The sequence below is a fragment of the Pleurodeles waltl genome, chromosome 2_1, assembly GCF_031143425.1.
Source record: "Pleurodeles waltl isolate 20211129_DDA chromosome 2_1, aPleWal1.hap1.20221129, whole genome shotgun sequence".
NCBI lineage: Eukaryota > Metazoa > Chordata > Amphibia > Caudata > Salamandridae > Pleurodeles > Pleurodeles waltl.
In genome coordinates this window covers 688234552-688260402 of record NC_090438.1, presented here as the reverse complement: position 1 = coordinate 688260402, position 25851 = coordinate 688234552, and the positions used below count along the sequence as shown (strand labels likewise).

The window sequence follows — 25851 nt, the reverse complement described above, 5'->3', positions numbered from 1 at the left end:
CCCATCTACTTTGGTAGGTAACCCCACTCTAGGACCCCCACTCCTTAGCTCTGGCATCATAATTATAATTACAAATAGAATTAACATGCTTACATTTTCCCGAATAGAGCAACATTTAATTTCTAGGGCAAATGAACAATCAACAACTAATAATGTGAATTTCCATTCACAAATTATGGTATTTGTGCACGTAAACATCAGTTAGTCATGCCCACTACTTCTCGGATGTTTTGGAAACTGATTTACTGGTGTTTACTAGACCTTCTCAATATTTGTAATGGGTGGTTTCTCCTTCTCTAATGTATTGGTTTTACTTTTGACAAAAAGATTTTTAATCTAGCCTACATACATGGATACTTTGTGTGTCTTTCATTCTTGAAATAAAGAAAATGAATCATTATAAAAGGAACAGAACAATTATATAGCCCCTATGTGTCTCTCATTTCAATGTGCTGTCCTCTAACTCACTCACTATAGGGCAGTCTGGCACAGCTAGATGAGCTGCTCTGACAGACCAATGTATGGGCTATTTTTAGGTCTGGCACTAGCCAAGAGCTTTTGATTTTACTAAAACATGTACAATATATTTACAGGAGGATTTCAGCCACCACTCTTCATCATTCGTCTGCTGTTGTGTCCTTCACATTCTGCATCTGCCCAGTACAGCACACAGCATGAGGGAGTGGGTCAGCCTCATTAAGCTACTGGTTAACTTCACTTTGAGTGTCTGCATTTTGCATATCCATACACAGGCTAGCTCTCTTAAGTGGCAGTGTTTTTTTTTTTACTTTATAATTACTTTAGTGTTGCATTTGTGTGTACACCCTCATGTGATAGCAGGACCCTTCTGATGCACATTTTTTTGTTATCAGTTTCCATCTCCTGCCAATGTTGTTGTACATTAATTTTGGAGTGTTTAGCTTTTGTGGCTGCTGCTATTTCACAGCATACCAGACTGTCCAAGTGAAACTGTTCTGTATTAAGCTATCCTCTTTTTGCTCTCTTTCTTTCTTTCTTTCTTTCTTCCTTTCTTTCTTTCTTTCTTTCTTTCTTTATTTATTTCTTTCCACTGTTTTTCTTTCTCCTTGCATCTGTTTCGTTCCTTCTGTCTTTTTTGTTTCTCTCATCTTTGCCTCCTTTCATTCTTTTTTCTTTCCTTCTCTTTCTATCTTTCCTTCTCTCTTTATCTTTTTTCTTTCTTTCCTTCTTTCTCTTTCTTTCTTTTTTCTTCCTTTTATTTCTCTTTTCCATGCTGTTTTCTTCCTTCTTTCCTTCATTCTTACTTCTCTCTTTCCTTTGCACCTTCTTTCTCTCTCTCTCTTCCTTTCTTTCTTTCTTCATTTCTTTCTTTTTTCTTCCATCCTTTCATTCCTTATCTTTCTTTCCTTCTTTCCTTGATTCATCTTCTTTCTTTCTCTTTCTTCCTTCCTTTCTTCCTTCCTTTCTTCCTTCCTTTCTTTCTTTCTTTCTTTCTTTCTTTCTTTCTTTTTCCTTCCTTTTACTTTCTCTTTCCTTCTTTCTTGCCGTTTTTATTGCCTTCTCTCTTTTGCATTCTATTTTGCCCTTTTTCTGCATTTTTTCTCTCTTGCTTTTTTCTTGCCTCCTTTCCCTTATACCTTCTCTCACTTGCCTTTTTGGATGGTTTCTCTCTTTATTTCTTTCTTCTTTCGTCTGCTCCTTATTTCATTCCCACTTTCTCTCCTTCTCTCTTTCCGTCATTCTTTCTTTCCTCCTCTTGTTCCTTTGTTCTTTCTTTCCTCCTCTTGTTCCTTCCTATCTTTCTTTCTGTTCTTGCATTTTTTCTTCTCTTTTTCTTGCCTTCTTTCCTTTGTCTTTTCTCTTGCCTTTTTACTAGCCTTCTCTCTTGTCATTTTACTTACCTTCTCTCTTGTCTGTTTACATTTCTTTATTTCTTTCTCTTTTCTTTCCTTCAGTTCACTGTCTTTTCTTTCTTTCCTTCTTTTTTCTTTCTTTCCTTCCTTTTTCTTTCTTTCTTTCTTTCTTTCTTTCTTTCTTTCTTTCTTTCTTTCTTTCTTTCTTTCTTTCTTTCTTTCTTTCTTTCTTTCTTTCTCAAAGGCAAGAGGCTTGCAGCCAGTGCCAGACTGATTTACTTTTTAAGTAATTATCTTCAGTGCCAAGGAGTACTATGGTAATATGTGTTTGTGTGTTTTGTTTCTTTTTTAAACCAAAAAACCTTTGTGCCTGTAGAAAATTATTTTTTTAGCTTGAAGGATGGCATATTCCCAAACAATAACGTTTTGTAAAAACCATGATTAAAAACAAAACAAGACAAAGCAAGAATTGCCAGAAATCTAGCGACCAATGCCAAACCTACTGGCTTTGCCAATGCTTGTGTTGTCCTGTGGGCCATTTTTGCTTGTCCCGTGGGCCAGTTTTGGAAACACTAAAATTGCTCTGTTACTGCACAGTCAGCAGGTGGTGCCACCACAGTACACTGCAGTTGAGACAAGGATCACTGTGTGAGCTTCATCAGTTCTGGGGGAGGTGGACCCTAGAAATGAGTAGTGTCATCATGAGTAATATTTAAAATTCACAAACCATGCCAGCAGCAGTGAGAAACGTGTGTTCCCACAACCCTCAAAGACCATCAAGAAGCTATGTTACAAAGTTCTAAGCCGCCATGTTTTGCCAATGAGGCCCACTTTTTTTTTTAGTACGGGGCATATTTTTTTTACCAGGGGTCACTATTTTTTTGTAGTATGGGACACTTTTTTTTGGTGCCTGCGCCCGGTTTTATGCCGCAGTCCGACATTGCTGCAGAGGACCGACGTGGACCATACATGGCCGTCACTGAAGTGAATGAGCCATTGCTTCATACACATAACTAGAAAACACATTTCGGATCCTCAGCCAACAACATCTTTAAAGTTTAATATGTATGTTTTCCCATAAACAGCACAATGCTCAAATAAATAATTACTATGTGAGGAAGGTGGCCAATAGCTCGATATGGCTCTTGATGAAAATGACTTCTGCGATCCTAAATTTGTTTGTCCTCAAGAAAGATTGCTTGACTGACAGCTGTGTAATCAGTATAATATTTAAAGTGGTTGCAATGCATTGGCAAGTAGAAAGGTTTTACTTTTTAGTCTCTCCTCATACCTTTAGTCGGAAGCACACCAGTCCCAGAGTTACGCCGGCAGAGATCTCAAATCGTTCATCTTGACGCACTAAATCTTCAAATTCACGTGCCAGCCTTATGTGCTAAGAAAGGAGAGAGGAACTTTGCATTACATCACTTGATTTGCTTTCTAGCCATGTTCCTATGCTTAGCCTAACCCACCTGGCTTTAGTGCAATTGGTGCCGAAGGCATACATAGAAAGGAGTCTGTCTGCTGTGGAACACAAAACTGTAGATGTTGTGAAAGGTCCTCAATAAAATATACAACAATCATGGAAGGTGTGTGGAACTTATTAAGGGATCCATTAGCGTTTGGCTTTTACTCATGTCATTGGAATGCGAAAGCAGTCTATGTCCTTATATTGGCCATGTTAGGGTCAGGCAGTGGTGTAATTTATTAATTTGTGAATGGGCCTACGCTTGATTCAAAGCAGGTTCACGGTAAGATGTTCTTCCCCAAAACTTCGTACATTTGAATGCAAAACAACAAATTATTCCATGTGGGGTGTATTTCATTATGCCCCTGTCATGGCATTAGCCAGCAAAATACACATTTATAAAAAAATTATAAATATTAGCCTCAACCTGTCTCACAGAAAACGTTTAAATTTGCTGATCCCGTGGCTCACAATGTTATTATCTGTTATTCCTGTCCGTAAATGGGAACTGGTGGACATAGGAAGGTGAATGAGAGAGGAAAATCAGGCAAAAATAGAGGTAACAGAAGAGAAGAGAGATGGCCAAATCAAAAACACGATTCCCCACCCACTCCCAATTAGTCATACACCCATCTTGAGCGATTCACTCTTTGAAATATAAATTTTCATACATCTGACCATTCACACCAATGCATTCACCAATCTGTTCTCCCACGCATCCATCTATTACTCTACAATATTCCATTACCTGACAAACAACAACCCAGACACATGCAAATCCCTCTAACACATAAGCAAATAGACTGATCCATTCATAACTATTCATGCATGAATTCAGCCATAGTCACTCATCTGTAGTCCTGTAGGCAGTTGACCTTACGCACACATCTATGTGTTTTCCATCAATCCAACCACACACAAATTTATGAATCTGTTTATCCACTGCACTCACCATTCACTTGGCTAAGCCTATGTATATGTGTCCATGAACACCTACACATTCATCATTCATCAGTCTATATATTCATCCACTAAACCAAGCTATATTGCTAAATTGTAGGTGTGCTGTTATTCTATGTAATGGAACAAAGGGGAGAATAGAGAGGAAAGTGGTAATAATGGACGAGAGAGAGATCACTCTCCCTCTCACTCATCCAGTTAATTTTCTATCCAGCCAATCGCACATACCAAATCTAGCTTTCTACCCAGGCATCTGTTCATTCATCCATTCATTCACCCTTCAGCCCCGCCCACCAAGGCATTTATTCATTACAAATGCATGCTCGCACAGGCATCAATTTAGTCATCCACCTAGGGAGTCATTCATTGATTCATTCATTGACCCTCGAATTTATTGATTCAAAGACCAACCCCACATATGTTGTAATGCTCACACAGATGTTTCTACGCAATTTAACTCGGTGGTTCATCAATCCACCTGCCTATCTGTTGCCCTACCCAGTCTTCTGTAAATCGATGCTCTCACCATCCATTCATAAACCTTTGAACTCATCCTTCCATTCTTTCATCCATAGCAATGCATTCATCCATCCACTTAGTCACCCCATGCATTTAACCATCCATTGAACCATACTGATGTATTCATTATAGCCTTAGAACCCGCCGTAGTGGGCTCTACCGGCCATTAAAGGCCCGCTCTTGCTCCGAGGGCCTTTAACAAGGGAGCAGGCCTGTAATGGATGGTAGGCTATTAGAACATTCTGCCACTAGAGGGCAGAATGTTCTTTTAAATAAAACAAAATCCTCACAAAGCTATAGCTGTGAACAAAGAGAACATTGGACTGTTGACGCTCCGGGCTTCTACCAGGGAGTAAAAGCCCGGAGCACTCCATTGTCTGCAATGAAGATCCGAACATTCCAATGTTCTAATATAGCCTTAGAACCTGCCGTAGCGGGCTCTACCGGCTATTAAAGGCCCGCTCCCGCGTTAAATGCCCGAGCCGAAGGCGAGGGCATTTAACAAGGGAAAGGGCCTTTAATAGCCGGTAGAGCCCGCTACGGCGGGTTCTAAGGCTATTAGAACATTCTGCAACTCAGGGCAGAATGTTCTATGAAATAAAACAAATTGCTCACAGCTCTGTGAGGCTTTGTTCACAGCTCTTGCTGTGAACAAAGCGAACATTAGAATGTTGGCGCTGCGGGCTTTTACCGGCCAGTAAAAGTCCGCAGCACTCCATTGTCTTCAATGGACATGCCAACATTCCAATGTTCTAATTATTGTTCCATCCTTCCACATTATATGCATTCATCCATTCACTCACATCACAGCATTAATTCATTTTTCAGTTAGACATCCAAGCTATTCACCCATCTTTCTAACCAGCTACTCCTCGCACAAATCCATCCATCCATCCACCCATCCATTCATTTCCACAGTCATGCACACGTGTCTGCGGCACCTTCTCTAATACTCCAGTGCTCGAGGGCCCAAAAAATTAGCCTGCGATCCTATTGCACCCCAGTGCACTGTCTGTGATACATGTTTTGTATTCCTACAAAAATAGAAAGTTTTCTTTATTTGTTTGATGAAAACCATACTTGTTTGCACAGGGATCGGAATTTTCCTTGGCCTTTGCTGCTTCCTCATTTAACTGTAACCTTTTTCATTTATTCTGCTCCAACCAATATTGGGTCTTATAGAGATACTGAAGTAGCACAAATACCTACCCTTTATTATTTTAAGTCTTGCAGTAAAGATGAATATGGACTTGACTCTACAGGTCTCCTAGCTTTGTTTTGAAACCATTAAACGACCCACTTACACTTAACCTCCTGAATTTTCAATGTGTAGCCTGGCAATAGTAATTTCATGTTGTCATCCTTTGTCAGTGAGTGTGTATTGTGTCTGGTTTCTTCTCTCAAGGTCCATGAGCCACGGAATGTGACAGAAGCTGGTGGATGCGTGTGATCAATTACAAATGCAGTGTTCTACAGTTGAAAGTCGGACGGATTGCTGATTTCTCCAGTGGAGGGTCTATGTGGTAGCTGGGGTTTTCACTGGGTACCTGGATTAAACCTCATTTTTTAGGTCGGGCGTTAGCATACGACCTCAAGTATACTTTAGTATACATCTTTGTGAGCTTAGATCCACCCCCTGCTTCTCATTTTCTAGTCCTTTAAAATTCCTTGCTTGATAGTGGGCAGTGCTTTCTCTTTGTCCCTCCCTTGTAGCACTGGCCAACTTCTATATCCTTGCCCTTTGTCTGTTCATCTGGTGTTTTGTGGGTCTAATTTCTTCTTTGATTCCGCTTCTGCTACTGTTTGCAGTGAGTTCATTTAATCTCCCAGTGCCGTCTAGTAATTCACTGTCAGCACTGCTTTCTCTTCATTTGTGCTTTTTGGATGTTATGGCTTGTGTGCAACGTCACAGTCAGGCAAAGTCAGGCTTGGTCTACATTTAGAGACATGCTAATAGTAGCAATGTGTGCTTCACTCACAGTGCGTCACAGCATACTCACACAGCATGGAGTGTATAAGTTGGTCGTTATCTATTGCCTTTCAAGAATTCTTGTATAACCGGATGTAGCATACGTTTATCTTCATTTTTGCCAAATTGTCAAAATGCTACATTTTGCTATTTTTTGGCAACACATTCTACTCATTTATGGTGCATTTTATTGTGCAAGAATTTCAGAATTCAGTAGTTTTATGCTTGGATTGACTTGTTTTGTATTTGTAATTGTGTGAAAAGATTCCAGCTACTGCTTCTTCAGCAAAACATGTTACACACCAGCAAATTATGTTTTTTGACATTCTTTATCATGCAAGGAGTTAGTGCATATCCACTTTCCCATATAATTGCTTGGGTGCAGAGGAACAACGCATTTTCGATCACCTTCCTGAGGCTGCCACCAGTAGCAGGCAGTTTGGAAAGGGCAATGAGTATAATGAAGCAGTGGAAAGGCTGAGCAAACATTTTTCACAACAACCAAACGTTGTGGGCAAGAGGCATTAGTTTTTCACAAGGTGACAGTGGACTCATGAGTCTGATGATAACTCTATGGCTTATCTTCTTACTCTGATGCCTTCTTGTGTTTTTGATCACTTGATCAATTCCTTTGAGATCAGAGGACAGTGGGCTGGTATGATAAAAAAGCACTTGAGCAGTTATTGTGTAGCAGAAACCCAACTTCAGTAGAGATTACGTAGTTTTGAAAAGCTCTGATTTGGCTAGTAAAGAATTGAGTAAACTCAATTCACCTGGAGTTCCATCTTCAATTGGACTTGTAATCAAATGGAAGCAAAGAGGAATATAACAGGGGTGCTAGCTCCAGCCAAAGACAAGGATATTGTTTTAATTATGGAAATGAATACCATGGAGCCAACTCGTGAAGAAGTTCAGCAAGGAAAATATTTAGCAACAGCATGAATAATATTCACACAATCCCAAGAAAGATTTTAACTGATCAATATTTGTTGGAGGCTGAACATTAGTGATCGCTTTCGCTAGATCTTCTTTTCAACTCGTGCAATTAAGAATTTACGTTTATCTAACTTAACAGTCAATCCCTGCTCACTCACAATGCCCACCTCTCTGTCAATTGTCATATTATGTTCTTCTTCGGTACCAGCATCAATAAGAATATCATCTTGAAAAAGGTATAATCCCCTTACGCCTTGTAACAAGTTAAACATAAATTTTCTTTAAACTGCTGCTGCGCTTGCTAGCCAGAAAGGCAACAAGATGATATTCATATTATTACTGAAGAAAAACTCAATTAGAAAGAAGACCCAAGGAAGCAATATGCTAAAAAGGAATTCAAAAGTGTGCACTGCCAAATTGTGCACACATTTCTAACATTGTGGGTAGTGGATGTCAGCGAACTAAAATATTTTTATTTAATGACCTAAGATCGGCACACAAATTAATTTTCCTTGTTGTTGTTGCCACTACTAAAAAGAGAAAGCCATGCAGAGGAACCATCCTTCTCCAGTTGACATAAATGATTCAGCAGTTGTGATTAATTACACTTTTCACATTGTGGTGTACAGGAACAGCAGAATCTTTAATCACAATTTTGTGCATGAACCCTTTCATGCACAACAATTTGTTCTCAATCACCTCCTTGTGAGCATCCAAAATGTTTTGAAGAACACAATTCTTCAGAGCTCCTAGAGAGATAGATAGGCATTGGCTTGCCTCAATGACATACAAAGGATCATTGATCTCTCCAGCCAAGAACCAAATTTTCCTGGCACATACGTGTTTGAGAAAATCAGACAATCTTTTTATACTTAACATCCTCTCAAAAATACCCTCACCATATTGATTTTACTTCCTATAAAAGTTGGAAGATTAACATTGGAAGAAGTTAGAAGAGTAACAGCCCATTGTTTGTAGAGCATTTGATCAGATATTATACTAATCTGTGATCCTGAATCACCAGCAACTTGCAGATTGTGTTTACCTACTAGAATCTCACATACTGGATCACCCTCCTTTTTATATCTAGACTGAACAGGCAGTACCAATTTATACATTTCCATGTCCTTGAGAGGGAATCTGCATGTCATTCTTTCAATGTATAGTGTTGTGGAGGTCACTTAAAAGACTGTTGCTTAAAGGAATGTACTTTGTTTGGGGTGCAGATGAAAGATAAGCATTTGGTATGACTAATATGTTAATTGTTGAAGTATCTGCCTTTTAAAACCACACCAGGAGAATGAATTGTGCTATTATTATTGGGACAATGTTTAGCTAAAGAGTACGCACTAAAGAAAACACAGTAGCTTTCACTTCAAGATACCTGTGTGAAGTTGAATTACACTATAGAGCTATACTTTTAAAGAATAGAAGGCAGTAGCCTGTGTCAAATGATAGTCTTTATGGTTCTGCTGCAAGGAGGACTAACAGAGTTGAGAGAGCACCAATGTATCTAAAGGACAATATTGTCAACAGTTCAATTAACTTTTAAAACTACATTGCAGTTAATATTTCTTTATTTCTGTTTCCTGCATTGTATTGTTAACCTAAGGTATCTAGTTTCCTCCTGTTACTTATTATGTTGAAATATTTTATTTTGTCATTTTCAAATATTCAACATTTTGTCATTTTCTGATTTACTATGTTCATGTTGTTTTTTCAGTTATGCTTGATCTTTTTGTTGTTGTTCTATAAGGGGAAGGATATGTGGTGTGGCTGGTTTCTTCTGGCATGTTCCATGAGCCATGGAATGTTACAGAACCGTTAGAATGTGTGCAATGGAATGCAAGTGTGGAGCTGTATGGTTGCAAAGTTGGAGGGGCTGCTGAACTCTGCTGTGGAGGGTGTAATAGGTAACTGGCATTTTTATTGGGAACTTGGACGTAACTTATTTTTTGCTCTTTTACTTATGTTCCATATGCTTCTTCACATTGGGCTTTCCTTTCTACCTCCTTAATTACATCTTGGGCCTTATAATTCAGGTTATGGTGGATAATAGTTCTAAACTGAGTTTCAGGTACAGTTTTTTTGGTGTCAACAATGTATGAGCTCATTGGAATGCAAAGCAGCTTTTAATACTTTTTGCAGGTCTTGCAGGTCAGATTTCATTGATCAACAAATTGGCATTTTTCTTTTTTTTTCTTTCAGCAATTCCGAGCAAGTTTATGTTTTTCTTTGGAGACCTCCCTGACAAGACTTCATCCCTATTTCAATATATATTTTGATATTTATTTTGTTTTCTGCAAGGGTGTATCTACCTGACATCGAAATACGAAAATCTCCTTTTCTGCACTCAGGATTATCCTCTCTTGCCTTCGTAATTTATCCTCATTCTTTCCTGAGCTAGGAGAGTTATCCCACCGAGCCAATCTTACTGTTCTGTCTTTCTCCCCAGTGCCTCTCTCCAGCCATTCATTATCCTTGATATGCCTGCTGTCCAAAGATTTTGCGAAGTGATTTCCTCTTCATTCCTTCTGAACATTTCCCTCCTTCCTTTTGTATTCATTCTTCTGTGATCCCTTGCTCGTTTACTTGTTCAGCCTTGTCCCACTATGCTTTCTTTCTTGATATGATTTCTCTGCTCAACTGACAATTCCCATGTTGATCCTTCAGCAGCCTCCGCTTTGTGTTGCAGGATGCGTATACTATCCTAAGAAAAGTGGGGGGTTCATTTTAGGGTCAAATGCAGTTTAATATAGGGATTGTTTATAAATAATTGTAAATGATTATGACATTTAAGCAAAGGTTCACAACCAGAATGCATAAAATAGCAGATAATGGTGTGCGTAGTGGGGCAGTTTCTCAGATTTTTAGGTCATAGCATAGTTTCCCTAAGGAGTTCCCAGAATAAATTACAGAAAATATATGTACACATCCAAACTTGTGTTACTTTTTCTGCATACTACTGTAACATATATAATGTTAATGGAACCACTTCGAAGGACCACCCTTGCCTTAAAATATGGAACAGAAGCATCTTTGAAATCTGTGGCTGCATCTTTCTTGTTTAAGAGTTATATCCATGGTTTTTGTATTCAACGGTATTGTGGGCTTCCTTTGGGTGGGAAATCTATCCTTTTTTATTAATAAAAGTCAGTAAATGATGCTTAAGATACAAACATGCAAAGAGGGACATTCTATGGGGAGAATTTCCATGGGGAACCATATGCATTCCACTCAAAAAAGAAGAATCTGATCGCCTAACCCTTTAGGGAGGACATGGAGTGTCCCAAAGACAGATTTGGTAAACAAACTTGTTAATTGTGCACTCGTTTGGACTGATGTATAGCCTGTCAGATATGAAGGCTTTCAACTAAGAAGCTACTAAACATATACAAATGTCAATGGCATTGGCATCAGCACATACGCAATGCTCAGTTTCAGTTGTGTGTTTCTTTCTACATCATACAGAGTGGTCAGCTGTTTTTTCTTCAGTTCTCTCTGCCTACGATTTCCATTGGCCTTCTCAAAATTAAGATTCACCAAGTTAAGTTCTGGTTAATTGCATATTTTAGGTTGTATTTCCTTTCATTTTGTATCAGACTGCTTAAATGCAATTATTTGCTCAATGGGCGTGTGCTATTTAGGCTTGTCTCAAAAGCATAGGTAATGCCAATAGGTCTGGCTTTAAAGGAATGTTGTATTGTAATGGGAAGCATTACAAGTAGTTAGTATGGGATGGGATATGTATTTGTAAGAAAGCAAAGAACTCCAGAAAAATGATTGGTATAGCTTAAAAGGTCAGATAACAGATGCACTGTCCAGCAAGACCTAAAAATACACATAGGCTAATGACTGCACTCCTCCTATTTGAGCTGCTGCTGGAGAAAAACATGATACAATTTCTAGTTATCTAAGACACTTTAATCACATTATTATGTTGTGGGCGCCCCTGTAAGTTCAAGCTCAGGCATTTGGATAACTAAACAAAATGATCACAGCTGTGTAGAGGGAAAGCACTTTTTTGTACAAGCACACAGCTTCTGCTCAATGAAAACATGTATTTCTGGCTCCCAGCATCTGGGTGGAGCCAACACCCCTCTCCAGGTGCTTTTCAAATAATTATCTAACGACAGCTGCGCTGCCAATCCAGACCATAAAAACCTGGACTAAGTGTAAACTTGGTTGGCACAATATAATCCGATGAATTTCATGATCTATTCAAATAAAGCTAAACAGTTTCAGAAATATTCATAAATTATAACATACACACATTTATATTCAAGAAAAGTGGGATTTGTTCTGACGTTTTATTTTTTCATTAAAGCATGACATTGTGGTCTCCATTGAGCCAATAAATATCTTTTAAGATCTTTGAGTGCTGGAGCACTAACAAACCACATGCTTTCATTGCACTGCCGAGAGAGCACAACCGAGATTTTTATTGTGACTGCACGTTTTATAAACATTAATTGGAGTTTACAGATTACCATTACAGTTTTTACCAATAATGAAATGAATTTACCTTGCGAATGTGTTCCTGCAGTCCTTTCACACCATACATCCTGAACACAAACCACATTTTCAGAGAACGGAACCTGCGGCCCAGGGGAATCTGCCAATGCTGCAAAAAAACATTACTGAGCTTTGAGACAATACCAATGGCTGGTTTTAGTGATATGATATTTTAAAATGCAAATGTCAATTTCTTAGTTTGTAGATATGGCAGTGCTGTAAAATAGTCTTGCAGATCATTTGTACACACAGACCAATGGCATCATTTGGTGATGGTATATGACGTTATATTTTCAGATATAAAAGGTGTTTCTTAGTTTTTACATTGTAATTTGACGCAGATTGTTCCTATTGATACAATGACATGGTCAATTTGGCACATATCTCAGAAAGAATGCAGCCGCAGCCCGTTCTTTAGGATGGAGGGGCCATGCCCCCCCACCTTTTGCCCCTCATGAAGAGTGCCTGTCAGGCTGAGCAATGGTCACCCTGACAGACACTCTTCAAGTTGAGATTAGGCAGCCAGGAGTGAAACATGCGTGATTTGTGTAGCCTCCTGGCTGTCTGAGCATTTTTGCTGGACTGAAGAGGTCACAGCTCCTATGGGCGTGACCTCCTCAGCTCAGCAAAGGTGCCTTGAGGCCCTTCCCCTTGGTGACGAGGGGAAGCGTCACCCATTGACTTCGACCTGGGTGCTTCAGGTTTAAGCCCTGAAGTGCCCAGGGCAAGTGTCAATCAGTGACACCTCGTCACAGAGTGGGGAGAGGTCAGCCGTCTCACTGACCCCATCCCACTCTGTGACAAAGTTGGGACTGCTGCCTTCCCTCATTATCTGACCTAGGGTCAGCCAATGAGGGAAGGCAGCACTCCCAACCCTCCTGGGACCTCCAAGGCTGAAGGGGTGTGTGTGTTTTTTTTTAATTAATGTTTGGTGCGTGCATGTATGTTTGAATGTTGATGAGTGTTGTGAATGGATGTGCGTGCATGTGTGGGTGTGCTGCCTGCCCCCCTCCCTCCTAAAATTACCGGCCGCTACTGAAAGAATCGTGCAACGCTGGCAGGTGGCAACCATGGTTACTGTTTGTTGCCACTGACCACCGATTGAAAACAGGTTAACTGTCCCTAAACTGACAGTTAAAATTTGTTGACAGAGCATGCTGTTGGATGTCTGTCTATCTTAATAGACTTCTCTTGCAATGAGGCATGCCCTACAGAAATTATATACTCCCTCTGTCCATCAGTAGTAGGTTTTCCAATTAAAGTGGGGACTCACCATCCATAATAATACAGCATTTTGCATTATGCACTGAGATGTGTTCAAAGATCACCGGCAGCTCAGTTCCAACTGTCCAAGGTTTTGCTATCAGTAAGTGTGACTTTTCCAGTTATCCCAATCCTCTGCCTTCCTCAATGGATTTTAACACTCACCACGAACCCATTCCAGCAGTGAACATGCCAGAATGTGTGCCTTTATTTCAGATGAAATTGAGAACTTATGTTTTCAGTCTTTTGATGCTCAGCTGTTTTCAATGTAAATTGAAAATATGAATTAATAATCACAAGAGAATCCTAATTCTCACACACCAACGCCATAGATTCACAAAGACCTACTGCCACGTTTCTATACTCTCTTTCTGCGTTTAATGGTCTTCATGTGATTGTCAAATAGTCATAAGGACTACTTTGACACTAAACAGGGAGTGCTATGCTAACAAATAACATCAGAGTCCATCGAGATAGGGTAATTGCCAACTTCATTCTCACAATTAAAGAAAAATATAAGCGAGCATCTAGGTGTAGTTGGCAGTTTCTCTTTCTATATTCCTTGCAGACAGTAACGCCATGGGTTATCAGGTGTTGGCAGGATGGATCAGTCTAGCAGGATGGGAGGGAAGGAGCTGTGCACACTCTAACATGCACTTTAAAGGGGCTGCACTGCCTCATCACACCCACAAAAAACTTCACATTTGCCTTTTGGGGCTCCAAACATCCTGGGACCATGGGGTGGATCCAAGAATTTCCAGGCACATCTATAGGGGATATATTTTCACAATATTGTTACAATGCTATATTGTGGTCTAAGTATCAACCTACAAAAATATTACATCTACTATATCAACTGCTACTATATTGTCAAAGCATCTCTCAAAGCGTCTCAGGTTCTGACAACATAGTGCCAATAAGTACAAAATAAGAAGAATTCTTCAAGTCTGAGGCTGGCAAAGAGTATAGTGTGTTAGTAACAGTATACTATGAAAAATGTGCAGCTAGAACAAGCATGGTTATATTAGAAAGATTAGTATTGCAGTCACCATAGTGTAGGAGGTGAGATATGAAGACGTGCTGTAGGTGTATTGCAAATGCTATTAGTCTCACACACTTAGGGCCCCATTACGAGTCTGGCAGTCAATAGACCACCATACTGGTGGTGGCGGTTGGACTGCCGCCAATGCAGAGGCCTGAGCACCATTTTATGTCCATGGCAGTCGTGCTGCAGTCCAACCGCTAGAACCCGGCAGTCTGGCAGTTGCGGCGTTCCTAATTCGACAGGGCAGCGCTGCAAGCAGTTTTGCCCTAGGGATTATGAGCTCGCTCTCTGCCAGCGATTTCATAGCAGTTCATGCTTTGCAGACAGTGAACATTGCGAGGGTGCTGGTGCACCCTGCATCCTACAGCATTGCCGCTAGTTCGATTACGAGCAGGAGACAATGCTGTAGGGTGTTTCCCGCCGGACCAGCGGGTGGAAACTCATGTTTCCACCTGCTGACCTAGCAGGAAACTCTTAATGGGCCCAGCAGGGAGTTAGCCCCTATGGCGGCACCCTCCCCGTCGGAAGTTCAGCGGACGGCTTAAACCGCCCCCCAAACTCAAAATTATGCCCTTACTCTTTAAGTGCCAGTGGTGTAACAATAGTATGAGTTCAAGGACAATTAAAGCATGCAGCTTCATAAGCCATTAGAGTGAAAAAAATAATGTTATAATTAGTTAAACATTAAAAATATATATGTAGCAATATGGATAGCTACTGGTAAGAAACTTAAAATTTGCAGTCAGGCCTAAGACATGGGGCATTAAAACAGTGAGAAAGTATAAAGGGCTTTCCCATTTGCTATAAAGTGGGTCACTTTTCGCAACCTCAGCTTAGGTGTAGCTAAGACTCAGTGATTTAGATAAAGGAGACATAGAATAAAGAAGTCAGTCATTGACAATCTGAGTTCACAATCAGATGGTTTTCACTGTATCTCTGAAGGTCTCTAAGAGGATTCCATTTCAACACCCTATAGGTATGCAATCATGATTGACATCTTGCCCTGCAATGTGAAATCATCTTAAAATATTGAAATCTCTTGAGGAAACCAACACAGGCCCTGGTTTATCCTTCAGTTCGGTCATTACTATACTCCTTAAGATATCCCAGGGCCCTGTCCTCAGTATATTGAGATCATTCATAATCATGATGCTTCTCTCTTTTTATAGATGATGGTTGACAGTTTTAGGTCTGCAACTGGAGGCATACATTTTGTAGGTTAATAAAAACCTGATTTGCAGCTGCGCAACAGGTTGGCTGCGGTTGCTCAGCAGTAGTCCCCAAATCGGTTTCTAACTCCCACATTGCATGGCACTGTGGCCGACCTCATGTGTCTTACTCCCCTTCCCTCCCCCAAGGCTGTCCCTAACATTGCACCTACCCCCACCCACTGCTGCAATCCAGCTCCACTCCTCCTTCCCCTCCCCACACTCTTACTCTTACACTCTCCTCATCCCTCCCCCAAGGCTCTCCCTAACTTTGGTGTCTCCAGCTGCTGCAACCCTGCTCTACTGCCCCTTACTCTCCCCATACTTTTACTTGACAGGGGTTGTATTGTAGCGAGCGGACACACACTTTGTGATGCAGGATGTCCTCCCTGATGGGGAGCCTTTGGCAAGAAATCCTGCTTTGTACTTGGCCTGGCAGGTTTACTTTGCTTCGAACAAGGTTGGAAAACTTTTCCCAGCTTCACTAATGTGAAGTTGAAGACTTTGCACTCCTTTGTAGTTGAAGGTTTTCACTTCGTTCTACCCTAGCTTAGGGTAGAACTTTTATTCTCAAGGAAAAGATTGGGTTCTACGCTTTTAGAGGGTTATTCTTTGTCATTATGCAGTTATGATTTGGTAGTGCTGGCTTGATGACTGTGTTCCCTTTTAGGTCATCTGCTTCATTAGTGCATAATATGATGGGTGAGATTTCGTAGTTTCACCCTCCGCAGTATATGAGTCAACTTCTAAAATGATCATTTGATAGAACTCATCTCTTTGTCAGAAATCCTTTTCTTGTGCATGATAAGTGAGTTAGAATTATTTAAGTAGAACAGGAAGTCGACAATATTATTCTGCAGTAGGGATCGTGCCCTAATGCATGGACTTTCACGATATTTCCAGTTCCTCCTGGTGTCTGGCTTTTCTTTCCCTTAGAATTCATACTGAACTCAACATTCCTGTTAACTATAAAACCCCTTTTTTCTGGATAGTATCAAACCTCAAGCAGAAGGACGCTGCTGGTAAGTTCATTAAGCAAGACGCTTTGTTAAACAAGAGGAGCTTTTCAATGGGCCAAACGTGATGCTAGCTGTAGCATGTGAAGTAATCTCATCATATCGAAGTGGAGGAGATGGAAGAGTGAATGCACAATGAGGCCAAACTTTTGATCGGGGTAAGTAAATCTTCTGCATCTTCATACTTACCTACTTATTCCATGGTCTACTGTGCACTAGTTTTGAGTTATGCACTGTTTGGTGGCACTCAGATTTTGAAACAGAGAATCGCAAGCAAGTGGCTCAAGAAAGTTCCTAAAAAACCCTAATATTGACTATAACACTATGACCTAAGAGGCCTTTTCCAGGATATTTCACAGGCTATCCTGTCAATCACATCACATAACTTGTCAGATTGAAATAACAAACAGGGGCAAACATTTTAAAAATTTAGGTATACCCTTTGATGAGGATTTACAATTGGGGTATTTAATTATTCTCAGATGTATGCATTTTGTGAGATCCATCGAAGCTGTGTTCAGGTTTGGTGCCAGGCTTTGACATATACCAGTGAGAGAATTTACCCACATTTATAATTCTGAATGAATGCTGGTAACTGTCAATGGGACTGGGGTTTGGGGTTATCACATTTCTTTAGCTCTTCCGAGACCTGAGAATAGCTTTTTGCACACCTCCTTGCGGTTCCCACGGTCACAGTGAATACTGCTTCTCATGACGAAATCTATAAATTGCCTTGAGGACCTAATAGGCCTGGCCCCCTTGTGTTTGAGGCATAAAATCTGGCTTTCACCCGTGATAGACCTGGCATCATTGGTGTGGTCTCTTCTGTCTTTTTTGCTTCTGCTTCCCATGTTTTGACTGTGTGCTGGATTCTGTTTTGCTGTTTTTCGTTTTCTGGGCACTTTTACCACTGCTGTCCAGTGCTAAAGTGCAAGTGCTCCTGTGTAAATTATATGTGTAATTGGCTTATTCCTGATTGGCATATTTGATTTACTAGTAAGTCCCTAGTAAAGTGCACTACAGGTGCCCAGGGCCTGTAAATCAAATGCTTCTAGTGGGCATACAGCACTAATTATGTCACCCACGAGTAGCCCTGTAAACATGGCTAAGACCTGCCACTGCAGTGTCTGTGTGTGTAGTTTTAAGCTGCCAATTCGACTAGACAAGTGTACCCACTTGCCAGGCTTAAACCTTCCCTTTTTCCCCATGGGCAGGGAGCAGTGTATGTTAAAGGTGGGACATGTACTGGTGTGTTTTACATGTCCTAACAGTGAAATAATGCTAAACTCAGCTTTCACTGTTGCAAGGCCTATCTCCCTCATAGGTTAACATGGAGGCTGCCCTTAAATGATGTTTAAGCACAGACTCCCTTTGGGGGCAGATAGAAATATGGAGTTTGGTGTCTCTGAATTCACAATTTAATAATGCGTCTTTTAGTAAAGTTGGTTTTTACATTGTCAGTTTGAAAATGCCACTTTTAGAAAGTAGGCACTGTCTTGCTTAAACCATTCTGTGGCTCTGCCTGTCTGTGGATTCCCTGTCTGGATCAGACTGACAGTTGGGCTGGTGTGAATTCCCTCTAGACAGTGAGACAAAGGGAGCCTGGGAGTAGCCTGCATATCCTGATGGGCCATCTGAGCTAGAGTGGAGGGAGGAGTGAGCACTTACACCTGAATAGACTGTGCCTGCCCTCACATAATGCAGTCTCTAAACCCCCGGTTTGAGCCTGGAACCTGGCCTGGGCAAGGCAGGATCTTGTGAACAGCAGAGACTTTTCTTTGATGTTTGCCAACTTCAAAGGCAGAGAGGAGTATAAGTAGTGGACCCAAAACCCCACATTTTTAGATTTCTTCAAGGATTCAAGAGGAACTTCTGCCAAGGAGAAGAGTTGAACAGCTGAGGAGAAGTGCTGCCCCTGCCTGTGACTGTACTTTGTTGGGCTATCTGCAGTTGCTGCTTCTGCCTGTGAAAGGGGACAAAGACTGGACTTTGTTGTGTATTCCTGCTTGAGAAGAATCTCCAAGGGCTTGAGCTGAGCTTGCCTCCTGTTGTTGAAGTCTCAGGGCCAACCAAGACTTCTCTCTGCCAGCACCTGGACTCTCTGGTGAGACTCCTGCCCTGCCAAGTGGTGCCCCACCCATTCCCTAAGCCCTTGAAAGGTGAAGCTGGTGGAAAAGGACTGAAATCCATGCAAACACCGATGTACAGGGAAATTTGTGACGCACCTTCCGCAATGCTCCACCTGCTTCTCGGCTGGGAGATCGACGCAACGCGGCTGGAGAAAGGACGCACAACACCCGCTAACAGGCTGATAACGACGCAAACCCCTGGTATTCTGATACCATGCAAATAGAATTTAATGTAACATCGCTGGGCGTGATAGATTGATGCAAAGCCTGCCTGGAGGTGCACCATCCGGAAAACGACGCATTGCTCTCTCTTGCGACGGAGAAAAACAACACATGGCGACCCGACCGGAGAAGGAAACGACGCGCAGCCTCGCTTGTGAGTAAGGAACCAACGCATCGCTGACTCTTCCAACACACGCTCGCCTGTGTGGCTTTATTTTTCACGCAAACCAGGTACTTTTGTGTAACAACAGCATTCTCACTGTTTTCTAAGGATTAAGACTTTTATTGCTTTGAAAATTAATAACTTGACTTGTGTATGTTGGATTTTTGTCGTTTTGATCTTGTTTAACTTAGATAAATATTACCTATTTTTATAAACTGGTGTGGTGTCCATTTTGTAGTGTGTTCACTGTATTACTGTGTGTGTTGGTACAAATACTCTGCACATTGCTTCTGGGACTAAGCCTTTCTGCTTGCGCCAAGCTACCAAGGGGGTTAGTGGGGCTTACCCTTGTGTGTTTCTCCTTTACCCTGACTAGAGTGAAGGGTCCCTGCTTGGACAAAGTGCAGACTGACTGCCAACCAGAAACCCCATTTCTAACAACCAGATTTACACTTTTCAAGATTACTTCTTACTGATGTGTTAGCACTTGATCACACGGCCAAAATCCCTTTATTTTCATATCTAAAGCCCCAAAGAGGTGGGCCTCATGGATTATTATGCTTCCCAAGCACTGTTGAGTACTTCCCCAATGCAGCTTTGGAAAAACTTTATTTGTGCTATAAAGACAAGAGGCAGAAAAAAAAGGTGAAATCTATGCAGACTGTTTTTGCTCATTCCGCTGTTTACATTTCCCAGGGAAATGAACCCTGCTTAATGCTTATTTCTAACCCTCAGCACAGGTTTTTCTAACCCATTTTAAATTGGTTTACCCAGCATTTTTTCTTTGCTTATCCCTCTCAGGGCACCTGGTTTGATCAACTTCCTATCAGCCCCTATGACTGGTATCAACACTAAAGCACTAGTCACTTTTGTTGTTTTGTACTCCCTATACTCACTCCAAAAGCATTTTTTAGTTTACATGCCGTAAATAATGGACAACATTACCTTGCTTTAGTGTGTTTACAACAATTATCAAAACCTGAAGTTGGTTTTTGTCATTTTAAACTTCATTAGAGCTGACATAAGTATTCAGAAGCAGTATTGCTCCTTTTCTGCCTCTTAAATATTTATGTTATTAGTTTCATCAATATGTTTTAGGAGACTTTTTATGTGACGTGGTAATGCTACTGACTACATGACAGTTTTAATATTGTAAGCCTACTGGGGCTAGTTTTTATTTATTTTACTTTGTCGATTGATGTAATTATTGTGCACTTTTATGATGTATGTGTGTCGAATAAAAGAATCATGACTGACTGAAATAGCAAGGTATCAAATCATCAGTGTTGCCTATCATGCTTTTTTTCTCATGAGGTGACAGGTGCTATAGGACAACACTGGAAAGGACTTTTCCTGCAATTTGACAGCAGGACGGCAGCAGGCAGGGAAGCACCGGAATGGTAAGCTTGGCAAGCTGCACCACATGTGCTCACTCTCTATGCTGCAGGAAATGCCACAGTCTCGCCTCCTATTGGGGCAACAACAGATGCTCTAACTTGGAGATAATTGCAGTGAAAATACAATTCTAAATCAGTGTTAGAACATTGAAATATCGGGAGCTCCATTGAAGGCAAAGGAGTGGCAGAAGGCAGAAATTGGAAGTTTTTGGCATGTTTCAGGATTTAAATGCTTCTTTTTTGTTTTGTCCTGTTTAAATATGGGAGGCGATGAGGCCTATTGGCTAGAGTTGCAGTCTTTGGAACAGACGAACAAAGTCTGAGACCTTGCCTCTGCTCAACATGCTATGAATCTGGGAAAATCACTTAAGCCCTGTTTTAGATCTTGGCGGTAATGGTATCACTGTTGGTTTTCCAACTGAAAACCCATCTGCCGCCTTGGCGTCTGCCAGCCAGGTTTAGATAGTGGTGGTCCCATAGGCAAAAGTTCTTACAAGTCCTGCTGACTCTGCCAAGAAACATCACCCTCGTCAATGGCAGCATAGGAAATTGTGGCTGACAGCAGGACTCCAGCTACACTTACTGCTGAGCTGATTTGGATCCACTTTTTCGCTAAGGTAAAAGAGGCAGTCTGACCTTGACTTCTGAGTTGGCAGACTTGGAGGGAAAATGGTCTGAAAACTCTTTTCTGTTTTTTCTTTTTGCAATTCCACTCCGGTTTTCGACTGGACACAACTGGACAACACACTCAGTCACTGCTTCCACTGGACCCTGGAGAAAACATCCCACCTCGCAGGGCACAAAGGTAGGGAACCCACACTGGCTGTGTACATTGGGGGATCACTTCACATGAGCTCGGGAACACTGCAGACATATATATGTCACAATACTTTTTTCAAATAACTGTGACATGCATATGTCGGGGACACAATTGGGTCAGACACTGATGGGGACACACTGGTACACAACACATGTCACATATATACACAACCGTCTTTATGGTGCCAGCATTCATTGGCAAATGAATGCTGGCACCACAGTGACGGTACATTCACACCTGTCAACTATGTCCATGTGTTCACATTGCCAGGGCACCTGTCATGTTATGTTTCGAGTTGAGTGTGTGAGTCAGAACGTGTATATGTGTATGCAATGAGACTGGTTGGGTGAAGGGGAGGGAGCTGGATTGGGTGCTGTGGTTGTGTCAGTATGTGTGCCACTTACATATGGCATGAATGTTGTTTTGTATGTTGTATAGTGTGTTTTGTTGCTGCGTGCAACATTCAGGTGAGTGGTTTTTGTTCAAACAAACTTTATTCGGTTATGAACCATCAAGTATACATGAAAACAGTCATGACAAGCATGAGACATATTCAAATGCATAAAACAGCACAAAGATAGATGCCAGCAGAAACTTCACAGTTATTTGAAACCTCTGCCTTTACTACAATACCAAAGTGCATAAAAACTGAATAAAGAATCATTCCCTATTTTCCCTATTTTTAAAACAATTTACAACACCAAATTATTAAAAAGGGTACTAACAAACATATGTAATTAGTGCAAAGATTTATATCTAAAAACAGTATCTTGAGCATAAAAATAATCGGACTCCTGATTATAATTCTGCATAGACAGCTGGGTTCGTATCTGTAGCTTGATCCGTGATGAGTTGGCTGAAAATTGGATAACACCAGCATAATAAAAACAATAGAACATATTTAGAACCTACGCATCCACTGGTACAGCACACCGCCCCCCCTTTTAGATTACGATATCATCCATGATCAAAGTGCAATCAGCCTAAAGTGCAAGTAGATAAGGCAACAACCCTTGGCCCGCTTCGTATCACACTGGCAAAATTAGGGAGTGATTCATAGTCTCCTTCAGATTGAGCCTGATAAGGAACAAAAAACAACTAACAGAAAATAGAATCTGGCCAGATATGTCATATCTCAGGATGCGCTGTGCCTCAGAATATCTGGTCATCCCCAATGCTAGACAGAGAGGGCGCAGCCATTGACGTCGTTAGTCACGGTACTCTGGGTAAAAACAAACATAACATGATCCACTGTTTTGGGATTGGTGCCTCAGGCTTGGAAAAGGGTGACTGCCTGATCATCCCTCCAGTTTCTGTGAAATGTTCTTAAAGGAAGGCTACCATATCATATCCAAATCTAATATATAAGCTTTTAACAAGGGGCGGGGGTATGATATCTAAAACATTCTGATAAACAGGTAGGGGCTTCACCTTCAAAACTGTTCTGTCAGGTGCTTCAGGTGCTTCAGTTAATTGATGCATTAGTGCATTTTTTAAACCATGTTATCTCCTTTACAGATTGATTCAGGGGACGCTCACAATTTATGCAATCTCATTTTTTTTGCACCAGCTGGCGATATATCTAAACCAAGAGACCTTTAGAGCATGATTAAGTTTCAATAACTCACGCAAGGAGTCTCTAAAATAAAAAAACTCTGGGGTCAACCAAATTCATACCCAAAATATTAAGGACCTCAACTGTGCCAAATCTGAAACATGTTTAATGTCCATGTCGAGATATAATGGGTGACTGGGGTGCTAAAAGGTACAAATACCAATGCCCTGGAAAAGTTATCCTCCGCTATACTCAAATTGTGAGTGTTGCTGTAACCCATATTTCTGATCCATATAAGACGGCACTCTGTGCCTTGGAGTGATTAAGCTTCCAGGACAGGTGAAATATGACGAGATGCTTCTTTTTATAAAGGTGGAGCATAGCATTGAATCTGTGGGACAGTATAAGTGAACATTTTGTGATTTGATCCCCCCAGTGGTAGCGTCACTCCCAGATAATCATACCTATACACTCTATCACATCAGGTCCAATCTTCACAGCGCTGCTCCTGGCTGTGCTCTTGTCAAGTACCATAAACTTTGTTTTGGCCACATTCAGCTCACCACCCGTTTTATTCCAGAACTCTCGAAATCTGTCTAGCAGTATTTGGAGACCCATCGGAGTCTTTGATATTAGCAGCAAGTTGTCTGCAAAGAGCAGTGTTAAATCCTTTACCCCATTCAAGTTAGGGGACTCATTAACACAGTTCCCTACCTCCTCTACCACATTATTAACATATAAGGTAAACATAGTAGGTGCAAGGATGCACCCCTGTCTAACTCCGTAAAGTATTGGATTGCGCTCGGTCAGTTCGTCCTTATCCCTCCATTGGACCTCTGCATAACTCTTTTCATGGATCCGATGCGAAGATCTAATAAGCCTATAGGAACTCCCATGTCTTCTAACACTCTCCAGAGCTTCTCGTGTGGCACACAATCGAAAGCAGCACGGAGACCACCAAATGCAACATATAATTTCTGGCAGCTAAGGACGACATATTTCCAATATAAGAGAGAAAATTAAAAAATGTTATCTGTAGTGCTGATTTTAGCACGGAGCCCTGTTAAGGGGACAGTATCTGCGCGACAGCCATCCATTTTTGTAATTTATTGAGGACTTGCCTGGAGAAGATTTTTTGCAGGTTTGTCGATCAGGTTAATATGCCTGTAATTAGCAGGGCAGTCTGTGTCTTTCTTTAAAATGGGGATTCTCTCAGCTCCCCTCCAGATGTCAGGGACGTCTCCCTCTGCTGCAAGTGCGTTTGACAGGAGATTCACATCAGAGGCCCAAAGTTGGGGTTCAGACTTAAGCAAGTCTCCAGGGAAATGGTCAGGACCTTGAATAACTCAAAGTGTATCTTCTAAACTAAAGGAAACACTGGTAATGTACATGTTGCCTATTATTGGTGTAACGCCCTCAGAATTCCTGGTAGACTCAGATATCAAATATTGATTTGGGCTAGCTTGTGCATACAGTTGCAAGAAGTGTTCCTCCCACCTCTTAGGTTGAATGTTATTCTGCTTGGATTCTATGCTTCCAACAGTCCTGTGAGTAAGTATACCCCAAAATGTCTGACTATGCTTAACTTTCAAGGCCTGTAGCATATCCTGCCAGTTTTTGCCCTCCGAATTGCGCTTAGCCTGGTTGAGTGCTGCTTTACATCTCATATGTGCTACACAAATTTCTGAATGATTACATTCTCTAACGGACCTTTTTAGGACCTGTTTGGCCAATTTGCACTCAGGTGAATACCACTTCAGTTCATTCAGACATCTTTTAAAATGCTATGTGACTCTTTATATAAGATTCCCTGCACTGCACTAAAGAGATGCTTGTGGATATCTAAAATTGGAATGGCAGACTCAGGAGTATTTTCATACTTTGACATACAATGGACAAAACATTGATAGATCTCAGCATGTAGTTCTTTATTCTTCAGTACTCTAGACCAAGAAACTATTTTAAAGTTAAAGTCACAATGAATTTTGGCCACGAGCAGGACAGATTAATGATGATCTCTTAAAATCGTCCCCAGTTAAAATAGTAACCAGGGAATACTGATCACTGACACTACGATAAACAACTTCCATGTCAAGAAGCTTAGGCCAAAGACTAATGTCAAGTTAGACAAAATCATCAACACTTGATTGGCAGCCCCTCTCGAATGTAACCACCCTACCAGGATCAGAGCGGGTTCTCCCATTGCAAGTTCTCAGGTCCCGTCCCGCCACCATTGATACAATCTGCATGGCGTTTTTTTTAAGAAATATCGCTCTGGTGTACCGGTAAGACTCAGAATACCCCACTGTTCGTCCTCTTGTTTGGTTACAAGACCAATAAGTGGTGAAGGCTCAAAATGACATTAAAGTCTGCAGCTACAATAATTCTAGCTGCATGCTGTTGTATATCAATCAAATCGTCTAGTTTAAAAAAAAGAATTGGAGATTCATTGCCAGTGGGCATAGTCCTAGCATACACATAAAAAAATGTATGGTCAGACCTGTGGGAAATTCAAGCAAAGGACCCAGCAGATCAGAAGAATCTATATTTAGCAGTTCATGAGAACATACAATGTCACATTTAACTAAAATCATCAGCCCTCCTATCACCAGCCCAAATTTCTTAGGGGCTTCTGCTTCCACTCTATAGGTGACAAACCCATCAATAAGAACCTTGTCCATCACCCATGTTTGCTGGAAGGGACAGAAATCATGATTCCAATAATTGTTAGCCAATCTTGATCATTTAACTTCGACTTAACCCCAGCCAGATTCCATGATACAAAAGTAAGTCCATCTTTTTGGGCAGATGACCATGAGAGGCTACTACACTTC

General features: G+C 41.0%; 1 protein-coding gene across 2 annotated transcripts in view; it reads right to left on the bottom strand.

The window, feature by feature from the left end:
• The window catches only part of DDC (dopa decarboxylase), a 505341-nt gene that overhangs the window by 43313 nt on the left and 436177 nt on the right, over window positions 1-25851 (bottom strand). For both annotated transcript variants that reach the window (XM_069216857.1, XM_069216865.1), the window contains exons 12-13: window positions 12210-12308; window positions 3124-3225 (exon numbers count right to left, since the gene is read on the bottom strand). In XM_069216857.1, coding sequence (XP_069072958.1) covers window positions 3124-3225; window positions 12210-12308 — 201 coding nt within the window. The remainder of the gene's footprint in view (window positions 1-3123; window positions 3226-12209; window positions 12309-25851) is intronic.